The 13336-nt window shown below is 35.4% G+C and overlaps 1 protein-coding gene across 1 annotated transcript in view; it reads left to right on the top strand.

Moving 5' to 3' along the window:
- Positions 1-13336, top strand: part of TFAP2D (transcription factor AP-2 delta) — a 54954-nt gene that overhangs the window by 29632 nt on the left and 11986 nt on the right. The window contains exon 7 of the mRNA XM_044237664.1: positions 4991-5104. Coding sequence (XP_044093599.1) covers positions 4991-5104 — 114 coding nt within the window. The remainder of the gene's footprint in view (positions 1-4990; positions 5105-13336) is intronic.

A 13336-nucleotide genomic window follows, 5' to 3' on the forward strand; every position in this document is an offset into this window, starting at 1 on the left:
AAGCTCTGTATGCCTTCTCTCAGTTTTTCCATTTTCTTTGAGTGAGGGAAAGAGTCTAGAAAGTACCAGCTCTCTAAAGCAGGGGGTCTCATGTTTCAGCAGATATATTACACAAGGACACACCCTTAGCCCCGGCCTTGTGCCATTGCAAGATTTACAAACTGCCTTTGTTTAGTGATGATGAGTTTTTAGAAAACCTCTTCAGAATATGCAGGCATTCTTAGGAGAAAAGTATTAGGAAATGTAGATTCCAGGCAAATATGTCATTAACTTCTATGTGGTTTGGTCTAAACCACTCACTGCACCTTGATACATGAGGGTGAAGATCTCTAAACACTGTGAATGTCTGGAGAATATGAAAAAAGAGGACCCAGGTATGTGAGAGGTAACACAGAGTCCTCTAGGACCAAGGGATCACTATCACTGCCCCCATCTTTTCTAGTGTATAATTAAGCAAACAATCCCTATCCTGCCCCACCTGAAGTGTTGATACTGTCAAAAAGAAAAGATGTCATGTATGAGAAATCTTCTGAAAATTGTAAAAAGTCCAACAAAAATGTGAATTAAAATAATGACAGAGATGATGTAAGAAAGGGGAAGCTTGCATAAGATGAGTTCAAACTCCTTCAAACTTGACAGTTCTTTGATAAGGAATGGAAGAACTACCATAGATGGTATGAAAACCCAACAAAATAGTCAAACCGTGCTGCAAGTCATGTTCAAACTTTTAGAGAAAAATCTTTCAGACAGTAGCTAATTCTTACTCTCTTCTCTTTATTAAAATAAGTTATGCTACATAATAGACTTAATAATCTTGCTAATTTCCTAACTTTATATTCAAATTTTAGAACTAATAGTCTCAAGTGGGTTAAACTATCATCTCTAAATTAGTTTCTTATTTGGGGAAAACTTTCAAAGAGAGAATATAAGGTAGATTGCATTAAAGACGTTGCTTCTTAGAAACTGATGGAAAAAGAATTCACAACAGGTTAGCTAAAGTCTAAATGGCCTCAAAATGCATAAAATCAAAACTAAATATTTCTTCTACCAACTTCTAATGTCACATAGGTCTTTTTGTGTGTTTTTACAAGTTTAAGGGCTTAAATAGGATACCTACCATCCAACAGTCTTGCTCACGATATTGAGTCCCTTATTTGGGATTGGTGCTGCTTGTGGCTGCACTGTTTGGGTTTGGGATATACCTGTGTATTACTCTTCTGAGAATAACTTAGATGGTTCGTCTTGCCCCAGAGAGAAGGAAAACAAAAGGTGGTGGCAAAAGGAGAAAAAAAGTAAAACAAGAAAACGAAAGGGAAAGGAACAACTGAGAAAGAAAATGAAGACCAAGAGTTAGAAAAGAAACTTTTAAGGCAGGTATAAAATGTGGATTTAAGATTTTGGAATAGATCTTATTGTGTGCAAGCTTCTGAAAACTTGCTGTTAGAAAGAGCTGAACCTGGATTTTTTGTGTGGCTTATCTCCTGGGGGATCTTTTCTTTGGTTTTGCTTCTGCTCTTACCCCTTACATGGGAGGACCCAGAGGGGTCTTCATCAGTAATATTTCAGTTTCTCCAGGAGGAGCAGAAAGTACACATCGTCAGTACGAATTCTCAATATCATAAAGACGTGTTCAGATCAAGAGAATACACTGCTACAAGTTAGCTAGTGTCCTGCAGGTGTTTCCAAAGCTTGGTCTCTTTCTAGCCAGCAGGATTATACAGATTTTTCCAATATGTATACCCATAAGACACTTCTGAATGACTCGGTTATCCCCAGATATGCGTTATCTAAGAGAAGTCACCTTTATATTTTCTACCTCAAAATTCGTTTGTTATAGTTTCATCAGGCTTATTATAAGACTTTCACTCCCTACTCTAGAGCAGTCCTTCTTTTTGTGCCCCTTACCCCACAAGGGTTCCATAGCTGCTCACCTCTACCGCCTACAGCAATGCCGCCATTAACATTCAAGTACCCATTTTCTTGAGAGTTCCCATAACTCTGTTTAAATGTGTGTACATTCAAACCGATGCAGAGATTTTGTTTTCATGGAAGTCCAATGTTAGAACTTGAGGAGATTAAGAGAAGTATTTTCATATTTGCCCAAGTTGTGCTGAGACATCTATTTTACAGTAGTGGATTCAACTTGGGAGTAGTATTTTCCTTTTGCCTAGGATCTCAAAAATGTCTATTTTTAGATGATATTTTGGACTTTGGTTTCATAAAATATTGTGAGAACAGAAAACATGTATTTTTCTTCAATCCTTCTGCCCATAGCTGGACATTTGTAAACCATTAAATAATCAAGAATTGAGCTCACTGATTCCAATAACCTTAAGTTTTGTATAAGTAAATAGGTCATAAACATTTAGAAATTAGGAGAGAGCCTGTATAATTTTTCTTTGTCTTTTTGGTTGTGTATATCCGTCCCATCTTCTTATTGGACAATGTGAAACAAGAATGAGAGACTGTGTAGTCATTACAAATATATACAAGACAAGGAGTCATCAACCTAAGTGGATAAGTTAAGGGATGTGTAGGAATAACAAGCTTTTCCTACAATATATGAATGGATCCAATATGTGTTCTGAGCAGTTTCTAATATCCTAATAGTGAAGTTTTGGATATTTTCAATTAAAATCTTCAACATTGAAATTAAGTAGCCTACATGGATACCCATGCATTCTAGTTAGCTCGTCTTTGTTCACAAGACTGTGACAATGGCATCAAAAATACATATGAATTTCAAAATCTTTGGATAAGAGATCCAATAACTGATCTGCATTGTTGGATTGGCTTACATGTTTCTCTTTTACCTCTATGAATAATGGATTCAGTTGTATGTAATTGTGTTGCCAACTGTATAATTAAATGAAAGGCCTATTGACGAAGGGTAGAGCCTCCTAATTCCCCTTAATTTCTTGTGTTTTGTTGATTAACCAAATATCTTGGTGTAGACAATTATATAGGAAGGACAGACACTGAAATAGACCATTTTTGAATTCTAAAAATGTACTGGACAAAACATTTGATTCATAGAAAACACATTAAACTTCTTCATTGAATTTAGAACTAAATATGCTTAACATTTGATCTGCATTAAGGTAAAGCAGAATCATTAACACGTTTTAATTGTTACCATAACAATAATTGTCAAAAAGGGAAACACAGAATTTGAAATTCAGACATCGGCTTAAAAATTATGTCCTTAAGGACAGTGACGTAAGTGATAAAGTTAGAATTTATGATTCACCGAAGATCATCTTGTGTTACATAATTCATAATGTGTCATTTTGTTTTGAGAAATGAGTATTTCTTATTGTAGTTTTATAAATAAAATTTAAAATAAGGACGAAACTACTCATAAAAATAATAATTCCGTAACTGTCATAATGAGATGATGATCATAATTGCCCAAGGGGAGTCTCCAAAATTGTCATCTGTTTTTAAGTCAAGAAGCTGTCCTAAATCAGTGAGTTAAGAGCAGCGGAATCAAATACCAGAGGTCGAGAATTCTGGAGCTGCTCCTGGTACAGCTTCCTTTATAGTGTAGCTGAATTGCTTAGCGTAAGTTCAATTTTTCCACACTTGGCCTTTTCCTCATTTCTTCAGCAACTTTAAGTTTATTGTAACTTGCTGTATTATTTATACAGTATAAGGAAGTTGATTTACCAGCTTATAAACTAATTTATTCAATCATCCAAATAATTCCAATATCATACCACAAGAACTAAAGCAATGTTTCGACATTTGAATTTTTAAATATATTTTAATCTGATATAAAATTAAAAGACTCATCTTAAACAACTCCAATATTTTTTATAATAATGGTTCCTACTGATGACCTACCAAATAGTAATTCATATTGCCAGTCTGAAAAATGATAGCATGAATCTGGATTTTAAATTTTATTTAGAAATTGCCTAAAAAATAAAGATAACAATATATCTAACTCTATTCAGTAACACAAAGTAACAGATAATGATGCCCTACCAAATTACATCATTTGATGCTACCGACTGGCATCAAAAACTTAGTTTAAATTGTAATAAATCTGAAAGTCAATCAACTAAGTCTAACTCAGAACAGAAAAAGTGATAAATTCAGATCAAATATTCTCAATGAACATTTACACATGCAGTTGTTAAAAGGATGCATTAAGATGCTATATCTCAGAGACTAAAACATTAGCTGGAAGATATGGAGGATCCTGTTTGATTTAGAGCAGATCAGGGCTCTTTCTGGTTTTTTGTTTTTCCTCTCCTTATGATCCGCTTTTACTTTCAATTGGGTTCACAATGAAAAGGGCAATTTCTGTGAACTCACACTATCTGAAAATCACACTTAAGGGTACCTTTTGCAAGAAACAGTATTACATGGAACATAACAATCATTTTTGTGAAGCTAGTGGGCTGAATTATAGTAAATGACTTTGTACTTTAAATAGTAAAATATGAATTTAGTTCACAGGATTCTAAATTCTAATGAAATGCTGGGAAACAGTATTTTCCAAAGTTTGCTTGAATCATGGCCTTGAAAGGAAACTGTAACTTGATTTAAACTTTTTACAAACGTGATATCCCCTCCAAAACTCATATTTTAATTTCTTAAAAAAACAATGGTTCAGTGTGATTCTGTCATATAGATATCTTTATGCTGAGGTTGATCTGTGAATATTCACCTTAAAAATGAACACAGTTTTGTCAGTGTCATGGGCTGTTGATCACTTCCAAAATTTTTATAGTTTTCTTATAGTTTGGGAGCAAAGTCACCATTGTGAACCTCATCTGTTTGTTGTAGATGGAACTTTGGAGGTTGCTTTATGAACATTAACCTAGTCCTCTTTTAATTAATTAATTATCTAATTAATTAATTATAATTTTTAAATCTCATCCTTCTTTAAATGAGAAAACAAACTTTTGGTAAATATCGTGGGATGAAATTAAAGCCCCATATTAAGAGTTCAACTTCAATGATGAATCTTTTATTTTAGACAAATTTGTAAAGAATTCCAAGATCTCTTGAGCCAAGATAGATCACCACTGGGATCCTCCAGACCCACTCCAATTCTAGACCTTGACATCCAGAGACACCTAACACATTTCAGGTAAGACTGGTTTTCCAATCTCCTCAGACTCTCTTTTAAATTCTTAAATCATCTTTATTAACCCAGATACTTTCGTATTCCTATCACAGTTCTATTTAAAGACAGCACTTATATATTCATATAGTGACTGACTGGATCTTTTAAAATTGTAAGCATATAAGATCAAATTATAAAAATAACTAATGCATGAAACATTTTAGATCAGAAAATTTAGCGTCTTTTTGCAATTTTGAGGAAATTGTGACTTTGCCAGTGAACAATATTATTTCAAGTAAAGACACTTTTGGGGTTTTTTTGTTTTTTTTTAAAGATTTCATTTATTTATGTGACAGACAGAGATTACAAGTAGGCAGAGAGGCAGGCAGAGAGAGGGGAAGGGAAGCAGGCTCCCTGCAGAGCAGAGAGCCCGATGCGGGGCTCAATCCCAGGACCCTGAGATCATGACCTGAGCCAAGGCAGAGGCTTTAACCCACTGAGCCACCCAGGTGCCCCAAGTAAAGACACTTTTGAATCAGGATTCTGAAACCATTTAAATAACTTCTTTATCTTGGTGAGGTACATTGTTGAATGGACAGGTGATATGACACAAACTAATGGGACATCATACACTGATTTTACAAGTGTATATTAATAATTTCTGCCCAATTAGAAGCTGCAAATGACTCAAATTAGATCACACACGTATATTTTAAAGCTCCTGGAATGTGTTATTGAAAGCGCATTTAATATTTTATTTTCTGAGATGCTTTGAAAAAGAATAGAATTTTTTTTCTGGTTAATTTATACCCTACATGCAATATGGAAAGGAAGAAGATAATTACTCAGGTAACTTCCAGTTTCAAAGCCCTAAAATTCTAAGCCTTACATGATATTTCTCATCAATGTAAAAAAATATTTTATCCTCTTTTAACTATCACTATTTGGTTTAAAAAACAATGTTAAGCAGGGGGTCCTGGGTGGTTCAGTTGGCTCACCATGTGGATCTCAGCTCAGGTCTTGAGTTCAAGTCCCACGTTGGGCTCTGCACTGGCTTGGAGCCTACTTAAAACAAAACAAAGCAAGCAAACAAATAAAAACAATGTTAAGTAAAGACAATCGTACATTAAATTTTAAAATGTTTTCAGTACCTCTCACTAATGATAATGCTGTCAGGGAGGACACTCCATTATATAAAATAGTAGATATTTTGATGAGTTGGAATTTTATCTGCAACACCAGAGACTTTTAAATAGAGTATTTTATCTGGCATCATGCCACAAGTCTCCTTCAGATATGGTAGATACATCTTGGAAGACTATATTTTGGGTTTACTTTCTAAAAATGCACCAGATAGACCAAAAATCTATCTCACAGGACTTTTCTCCCAGCACTCAGTTGGGTTAGTGAAAGTGAGTATAATAACACTGGTAGAAATTGCAATGCCCAGAAGTTAAGAGGAAGAGGCTTCGAAGTCCATAGAACCATCTTCAAATCCAGACCCTCATTCTGGTGAGCTGGGTAGTTTTGGGGTAGCATGCATTCTTTCCAACCCTCAATCTCCCTAGCTTTAAATCAAATAAGAAGCCTTCCATTATATGACAGTAGTAAGCTAACATGACAGAACACATATAGGGGAGCCGGCCTGGCTTGTAATTCTGGATCTTGAGGCTGTGAGTTCAAGTCCCACCTGGGGCATAGAGCTTACTTTAAATAAATTAATACGTGAAAAATAAAGTGAGATAATGAATATAAAGTAAGCATTCAGTGAATGATGGGTTGTTTACTTTGCTGCCAATCAAGGTTTAGAAGGTATGGTTTGCTCCACTGTCCTATCTGTACAAATATTTTTCATATTTTTTTATCCACACTAAAGATATTTGTAATTTTTACAGAAGTTCAGTTCTGAACTTAATTTTTATGCAAAATCAAGTCTTGATTTAAGGAAGTTTGTGAAGTGACAAATACACTCTATAGAAGAATTGACTGTTAAAACACGGGGAATTCAGATTTTATATCATAGCTTCGAGGTTATTTCTAGTTACAGGTGCCACAGCCTTCGTCAGACAGTGAGCTGTCCTTTTTCAGACTCAAAACAAAATACAGCATCAATGTGTAAATTGAATACTAGCGACAGTGTAATATAAATAGGCAAGCCATGTGTTTGCTCAGCATAGGCACAATCTGCTAATTTACTGATACTGTAGTTAGTTGCCAAATCAATGCCATAGAACTCCTTAAAGAGAAAACTTTGACTTCTAAACTTGAGCTGAGTGTTTCCTTCCTAGGCTTTATTTGCTTGTATTTACCTCCCCCCTATGCAGAATATGGTAATAAGCTAGTCTGGTGTTGTCCAGAAAAAAGCTACAAATACTGAAAATTGCTCCCCCCTCCTCCCATCCTCAGTTAAAAAAGAGATTATATTTTGGGTTAAAACTCTTAAGGTTATGTATGGCTGCAGATTCTTAGTCACAGCAACTGGAAATATACAGCCATATGTTAAAAGAATTTAACACTACATGGTATATCTACTTATAAAAGTATCATTAATAAATTTTTGGATTTATTATTTATATATTAATATATATGGGCACAAATATAATATATTATTATTATGAATATTGTTATATATTAAGTATTTTGTTATTATAAGTATTATTTAAGTATTATAAATATTGTTATATATTAAGTATACTTAAGTATATATTAAGTATCAGAAAGTTATGATTTCCTATTTATTTTCCCTTTTTAAGATTCTCCAGATTTTTTATTTGCTTTGCTTTCACTACATTCCAGATTATTTATTTTGTTGAGATGTTCCGATTTCATAATGGAAGGTAGTAGGATGATAGAAATCACTTAACTAAAATTCACTTTATAGCAAACTTCCTAAATTATATCTTTTTTTATTGTGATAATAAGCACTTACATAAAATTTACCATCTTAACCACTTTTGAATGAACAATTTAGCAGTGTTAAGTACAGGCACCTTGTTGTGCCAACAACTCTCCCGGACTTTTTCATTTGGCAAATCTGAAACTCTATAACCATTAAACAACTCCCCATTTCCTCTCCCCCTAGCCCATGGCAACTCTCATTCTACTTTCTGTCTCTGCGATTTTAATTTTAACTCTGTGTCTCTACATGACTCCTGTAAGTGGAATCCTACAGTATGTCTTTTTGTGACTAGCTTATTTCACTTAGTTTAATGTTCTCAAGGTTCATCCATATTGTAGCATGTGTCAGAATTTCCTTCCTTTTTAAAACTGAGTAATAGTCATTGTCTGTATATACTACATTTGCTTTTCTACTGGCTCCTTAATGGGTACTTGGGTTGCTTCTACCTCTTGGCTATTGTGAATAGTACTGCTATCAAAATGGATATGCAAATACCTCTTTGAGATCTTGCTTCAATTCTTTTGGATATATACCCAGAAAAGAATTCGTATATTCTATAGTAATTCTTTTTAATTTTTTGAGAAATTGTCATAGACTTATAATACATGAAAGAGATTTTATAATAGAAGATTAAGCAGAGTACAGTAACTACCTGGGGTAGTTAGATAATGCGTTCATCTTTCTATCCACAGTACTTGACACATGGTATGTACCCAATTAAATATGTTAGTTGTTTTTCTTAGTGTCTGCACCATTTTACATTCCCACCAACAGGACACAAGGGTTCTAATTCCCCCACATCCATACCAACACTTACTATTTACTGTTTCTATTTTTTTAGAAGATTTTATTTATTTGACAAATACAGATCACAAGTAGGCAGAGAGGCAGGCAGAGAGAGAAAGAGGAGGAAGCAGTCTCCCTGCTGAGCAGAGAGCCCAGTGTGGGGCTCCATCCCAGGACTCTGGAATCATGACCTGAGCCGAAGGCAGAGGCTTTAACCCACTGAGCCACCGAGGTGCCCCTCTATTTTTGTTTTTAATAGTAGCTATCCTAATGGGTATGACATGATATCTCATTGTGGTTTTGATTTGTATGTCCCTAGTGATGAATGATGTGAGGCATCTTTACATAAGCCTTTGACTGTTTCTATGCCATTTTTTGAAGAAAGGTGTATTCACGTCCTTTACCCATTTTTAATCTGGTTATTCGTTTTTTGCTATTGAATTGTAAGTTCTTTATATAGTCTGGATATTAGCCTCTTTTAGATATAGGGTTTGAAAATATTTTCTTTCATTCTGCAGGTTGCCTTTTTATTCTGTTGATTCTGTTGATTATGTCCTTCGATGTACCAAAATTTTTATGTTGTTCATCTTGCCTTTTTTTTTTTTAACTTTTGTTGCCTGTGTCATATCCACGAAATCCTTGGCAAATTCAAAGTCTTGAAGCTTTCCCCCATTTTCTTCTAAGAGTTTTATAGTTGTAGGTCTTATGTTTAGGTCTTTGATGGATTTTGAGTTAATTTTTATATATAAGGTAAGGTAGATGTCCACTTTCATTTTTCTACATGTCTTAAACTATATGTCCTTTTAAACAAAAGATACATGGTTAACATTTCCAGTTAAAACCCAAATCAAAGTCTCCTGATGTATATCAAGGTTAAATGTATGTCTTTTTTTTTTACTCTACATTTATTTAAAAAATCCTCAAAAGAATAGCTTAATAGGGCAATAATGGTCAGTTTGTAGCCTGACCTTGAAAAAGACTTCATTCACATTTTTTAAGTGTAGCCCTTAAACCTGGTTTCACAGCAAAATCTCTCTTGGAGCTTCTTAAAAAAAACAAACAAAAAAAAACAAAAACAAAAACAAAAACAAACTCAAAGAGAGGAATACACTTTAAAAGTTCTAATTTAACAGGTCAAGTCTAGCATTAGACTTGAGCATCTGGGTTGTTTGCAGAATTCTGAAGTTGGTTCTAATAGTTAGACAGCTTTAGGGACTGCAGCCCTAGGATGTTTCTAGACTATTAGCTTTTTTTTTTTTTTTTACTTTGGAAGAAAAACAATTCTAATTCATTTTTAAAGTGACACTGAGAATTATATAAAGTTCTGTCTTGTATTGAAAGGATTCTACATTTATTATTCTGCTAATAATCTGGGTAAAAACATGTCAGCATGGAATGTGTCTCTTTCACAATTTCCTACTGACAGCGGTAACTTTAATTTTGATAGAAGGATAAGTTCAAGAGAAAAATGAGTTAGAAAAGAAGCATAACACATTCGACTTTGAAAACAGTCCATTGGTGGAATCTGAGTTTTCTACTGTGTTTGCTGAGTTCTGGCTGGGAAAGAACTAAGGAGAGAGTGTAATCAGATAAGCATGGAGAATGCTCTAATTAGTAACATTGACTTTCGCTATTATTTTATTTGGTCAAAAATACTTCCTAATGTGGACCACTTGAATTATACCTTACAGGGTGGTTGATTTGGTACCTCGAGGGCTGTGGCTTCCTTTCAGTCCATTGAATATGTCCAGATAAAGCTAGGGAATGATCTGACCTCATAAAGCACAGATAACTACTTCCAGTTTTCTGTGGTAGTTGACATACCTGTGTGCTCTGGGACACTGTACAGCAGTGATCTTTCTCACAACCTATAGCCTGGAAACCTGCTTGTTTCCATCAAAATGATAGCAGTCAGGCCCATTCATTATTTATAATGTACCGAGTACCACCAAAAGTGTAGAGCACACCGCAGACACTCTAACACTCCTGGAAAGGGGAAGAGAATTGATTGAAATCTGCACAAGACCCCACAGATACAATTCCCAGGAACAACAGTGGCAGTTAGACAAAGGTGGTATGGGGCCTCATGGACAGAACAGATTCAGCTCAGACAGAAGCCCAGGGCCCTCATTTTCTGCAATGTTAAGAACTTCCCTATTTGCGATCTCAAGGAGGTCATAGGAACTTTTCCCTTCTTGATCTCTTACGTTCTCATAATCACCTTGAATCTGAAGTCAAGCAAAAACATGTCTGACAATATAAGGAAGGGGAGGGAGTCAGACTATCTTTAATGCTCTGTTCAGAAAAAACAGCCAGTCAGAAAAAGGAGGAAGCTTTCTTTCTCATCACCCACCTTAGGAGCCTGAAGTGTTATTGTTCCTTGTATTTTACAGTGGTCATGGCCAGTGGTGCAAAGATTGGGACTCAAGGATTGTCCCATTCTTAGGAACTTGCAATGTGGAGGAAAATTACTTTCAAAAACTTATAATACATGAGAGATTTTGTAAGAAAGGATTAAGCACAATACAGGTAATTACCTGGGGTAATTAGGAAATGCTTTCCTCTATCTATCCATAGTACTTAGCGTGTAGTATATACCCAATAAATATGTTCATTGATGTGGATTATGATAATATCTCTGTTAGGTCCTGGATGTATTCTCCACTGGGTTATTCCCAGGGCCATGATGTTTTAACTGAAGCATGGGTTAGGGAAGTGAAATAATCAATAGGCTTAATTCTTCCCTTTTAGTCAAAAAGTGAATTGACATCACACCTTCTTAGAAATAAACCCTCCTACTCTTCCCATAATTCCTGAAAGCAAGAAATAGAAAGGTGCTTCCCAGATATCTGTATATTTGCTGGTGACAACATCTTCTTCATTGATTCTCAATGTTAGGAGATCCCTTACAATTTCTACTCTCCTTCAACATTTGGATCTTCTCTCCAGTGTACTTGTTAGGTTGTCACCCATTCCAGATTTTAAAACTTTCAATGATAGGCCGTTCTTTCATTGCTTACATGTCCTTTCTATCTCTGACAATCTATCTGAAATGCCTTTCTTCCACTGAGGCAACATCTGTCTCCTTAATGTCCCACTCCTTGGGGGCCTTCCATAGTCATTTTAATTCCATTTCCCTCTCAATTTCTGAGACAGCTCTGGTGTCTGAGTTTTCTCTTGCTGTGCCATTCATCCCCCTTTTCTTTTCTTTTCTATTTTTTTTAAATTTTATTTACTTATTTGAGAGAGAGAATGAGAGAGAGAGAGCGAGCACGAGAGGGGGAGGGTCAGAGGGCGAAGCAGACTCCCTGCTGAGCAGGTAGCACAATGCGGAACTCCATCCAGGGACTCCAGGATCACGACCTGAGCCGAAGGCAGTCGCCCAACCAACTGAGCCACCCAGATGCGCCATCCCTGTTTTCTTTTTGTTCCACATATGACATGAATTCCAGTCAGCTACTATCTTCTAAAAGCCATACTTTCGGCAGCTGACGCAGGAGAGTGCACACGTCTCTACTTGAACGCGACCTGTTTGGTTGCCTCTAAGGAGCCTAAAGTGTATATAGATTTTTTTTTTTCTTCTTTTAGTTGAATGAGAAAGTGGTAGGGAAGGTAATCAGCAATGGATGATTCTATTAATCCTATGAAATTACTCAGCATCAGAAGAGAAATGAAGAAATTTCCATTTAATTGCTAATCTCAAAAGAAAACATCATGAATTGAATCATACAACGAGGCTTCTTAGCATGTAAGAAATAAAATTAGTAAGCCTCCTTCTGGATGTTCTGCCCATTCAAGAGGACTTCCAGGACCATTTTGTTTAAGAATATTCAAAATAACAGGACTGAACTATGAAGGAAAAAAAGTCCTGTATTTCCACTTAACCTTCTCTATGTAAGATTGAAATTCAACTTTAAAACTCAAACTTCAAAAACTGTGTGGCATTCCCAGGTGCAAAGAAAAACATATCTGTAAATGGTCAGGTCTTATTCACTAGTTAAATATGGATAGTGTCTATTTACATAAGAGTAAAAATAGTCTCCCTTGAAGTAAAATTTTCACTAGTAAAAATGTCGGCTAAAAATAAAACAGGCAACAGTTTTCACCCCCTTAGCAGACAGGTGGAGCTATGATGAACTTCTTGTATGAATCTACGTTAAGTTACTTACGTTTATTTAACATTAAGCAGGAAATTGAATTAAATCAGTTGCCAATATTTATTGTACTTCACAAGTTGCATGGCACCAAACCAAAGCCTGCTGGAGATCTATGTATAAAAGCATCCCTCGAAGATCACTTGATGACATGTTAAATGATTTTTAGGTATAGCACATGGGAGACTAGTAATTCAAACGACAGAAATGAGAGGCAACTGTTTCTAACAAGTTCCAAACATGGCACTGTAGAAACAACATGTGTGAATAATTGGGGAATGCATAGTTGGTGAAGATATTTGGGAATTTAAATAATTTCTGTCTTTGTTGAGCTGTGGATTGGAGGACAGTCTGGAGAGAGCACAGGACTGCAGGAAGCACTCGGGATGGGTTTCAGGAACCTACCCCGGTGTCCTC

This window comes from Neovison vison, chromosome 1 (assembly GCF_020171115.1).
Source record: "Neovison vison isolate M4711 chromosome 1, ASM_NN_V1, whole genome shotgun sequence".
In the NCBI taxonomy this organism is placed as follows: Eukaryota; Metazoa; Chordata; class Mammalia; order Carnivora; family Mustelidae; genus Neogale; species Neogale vison.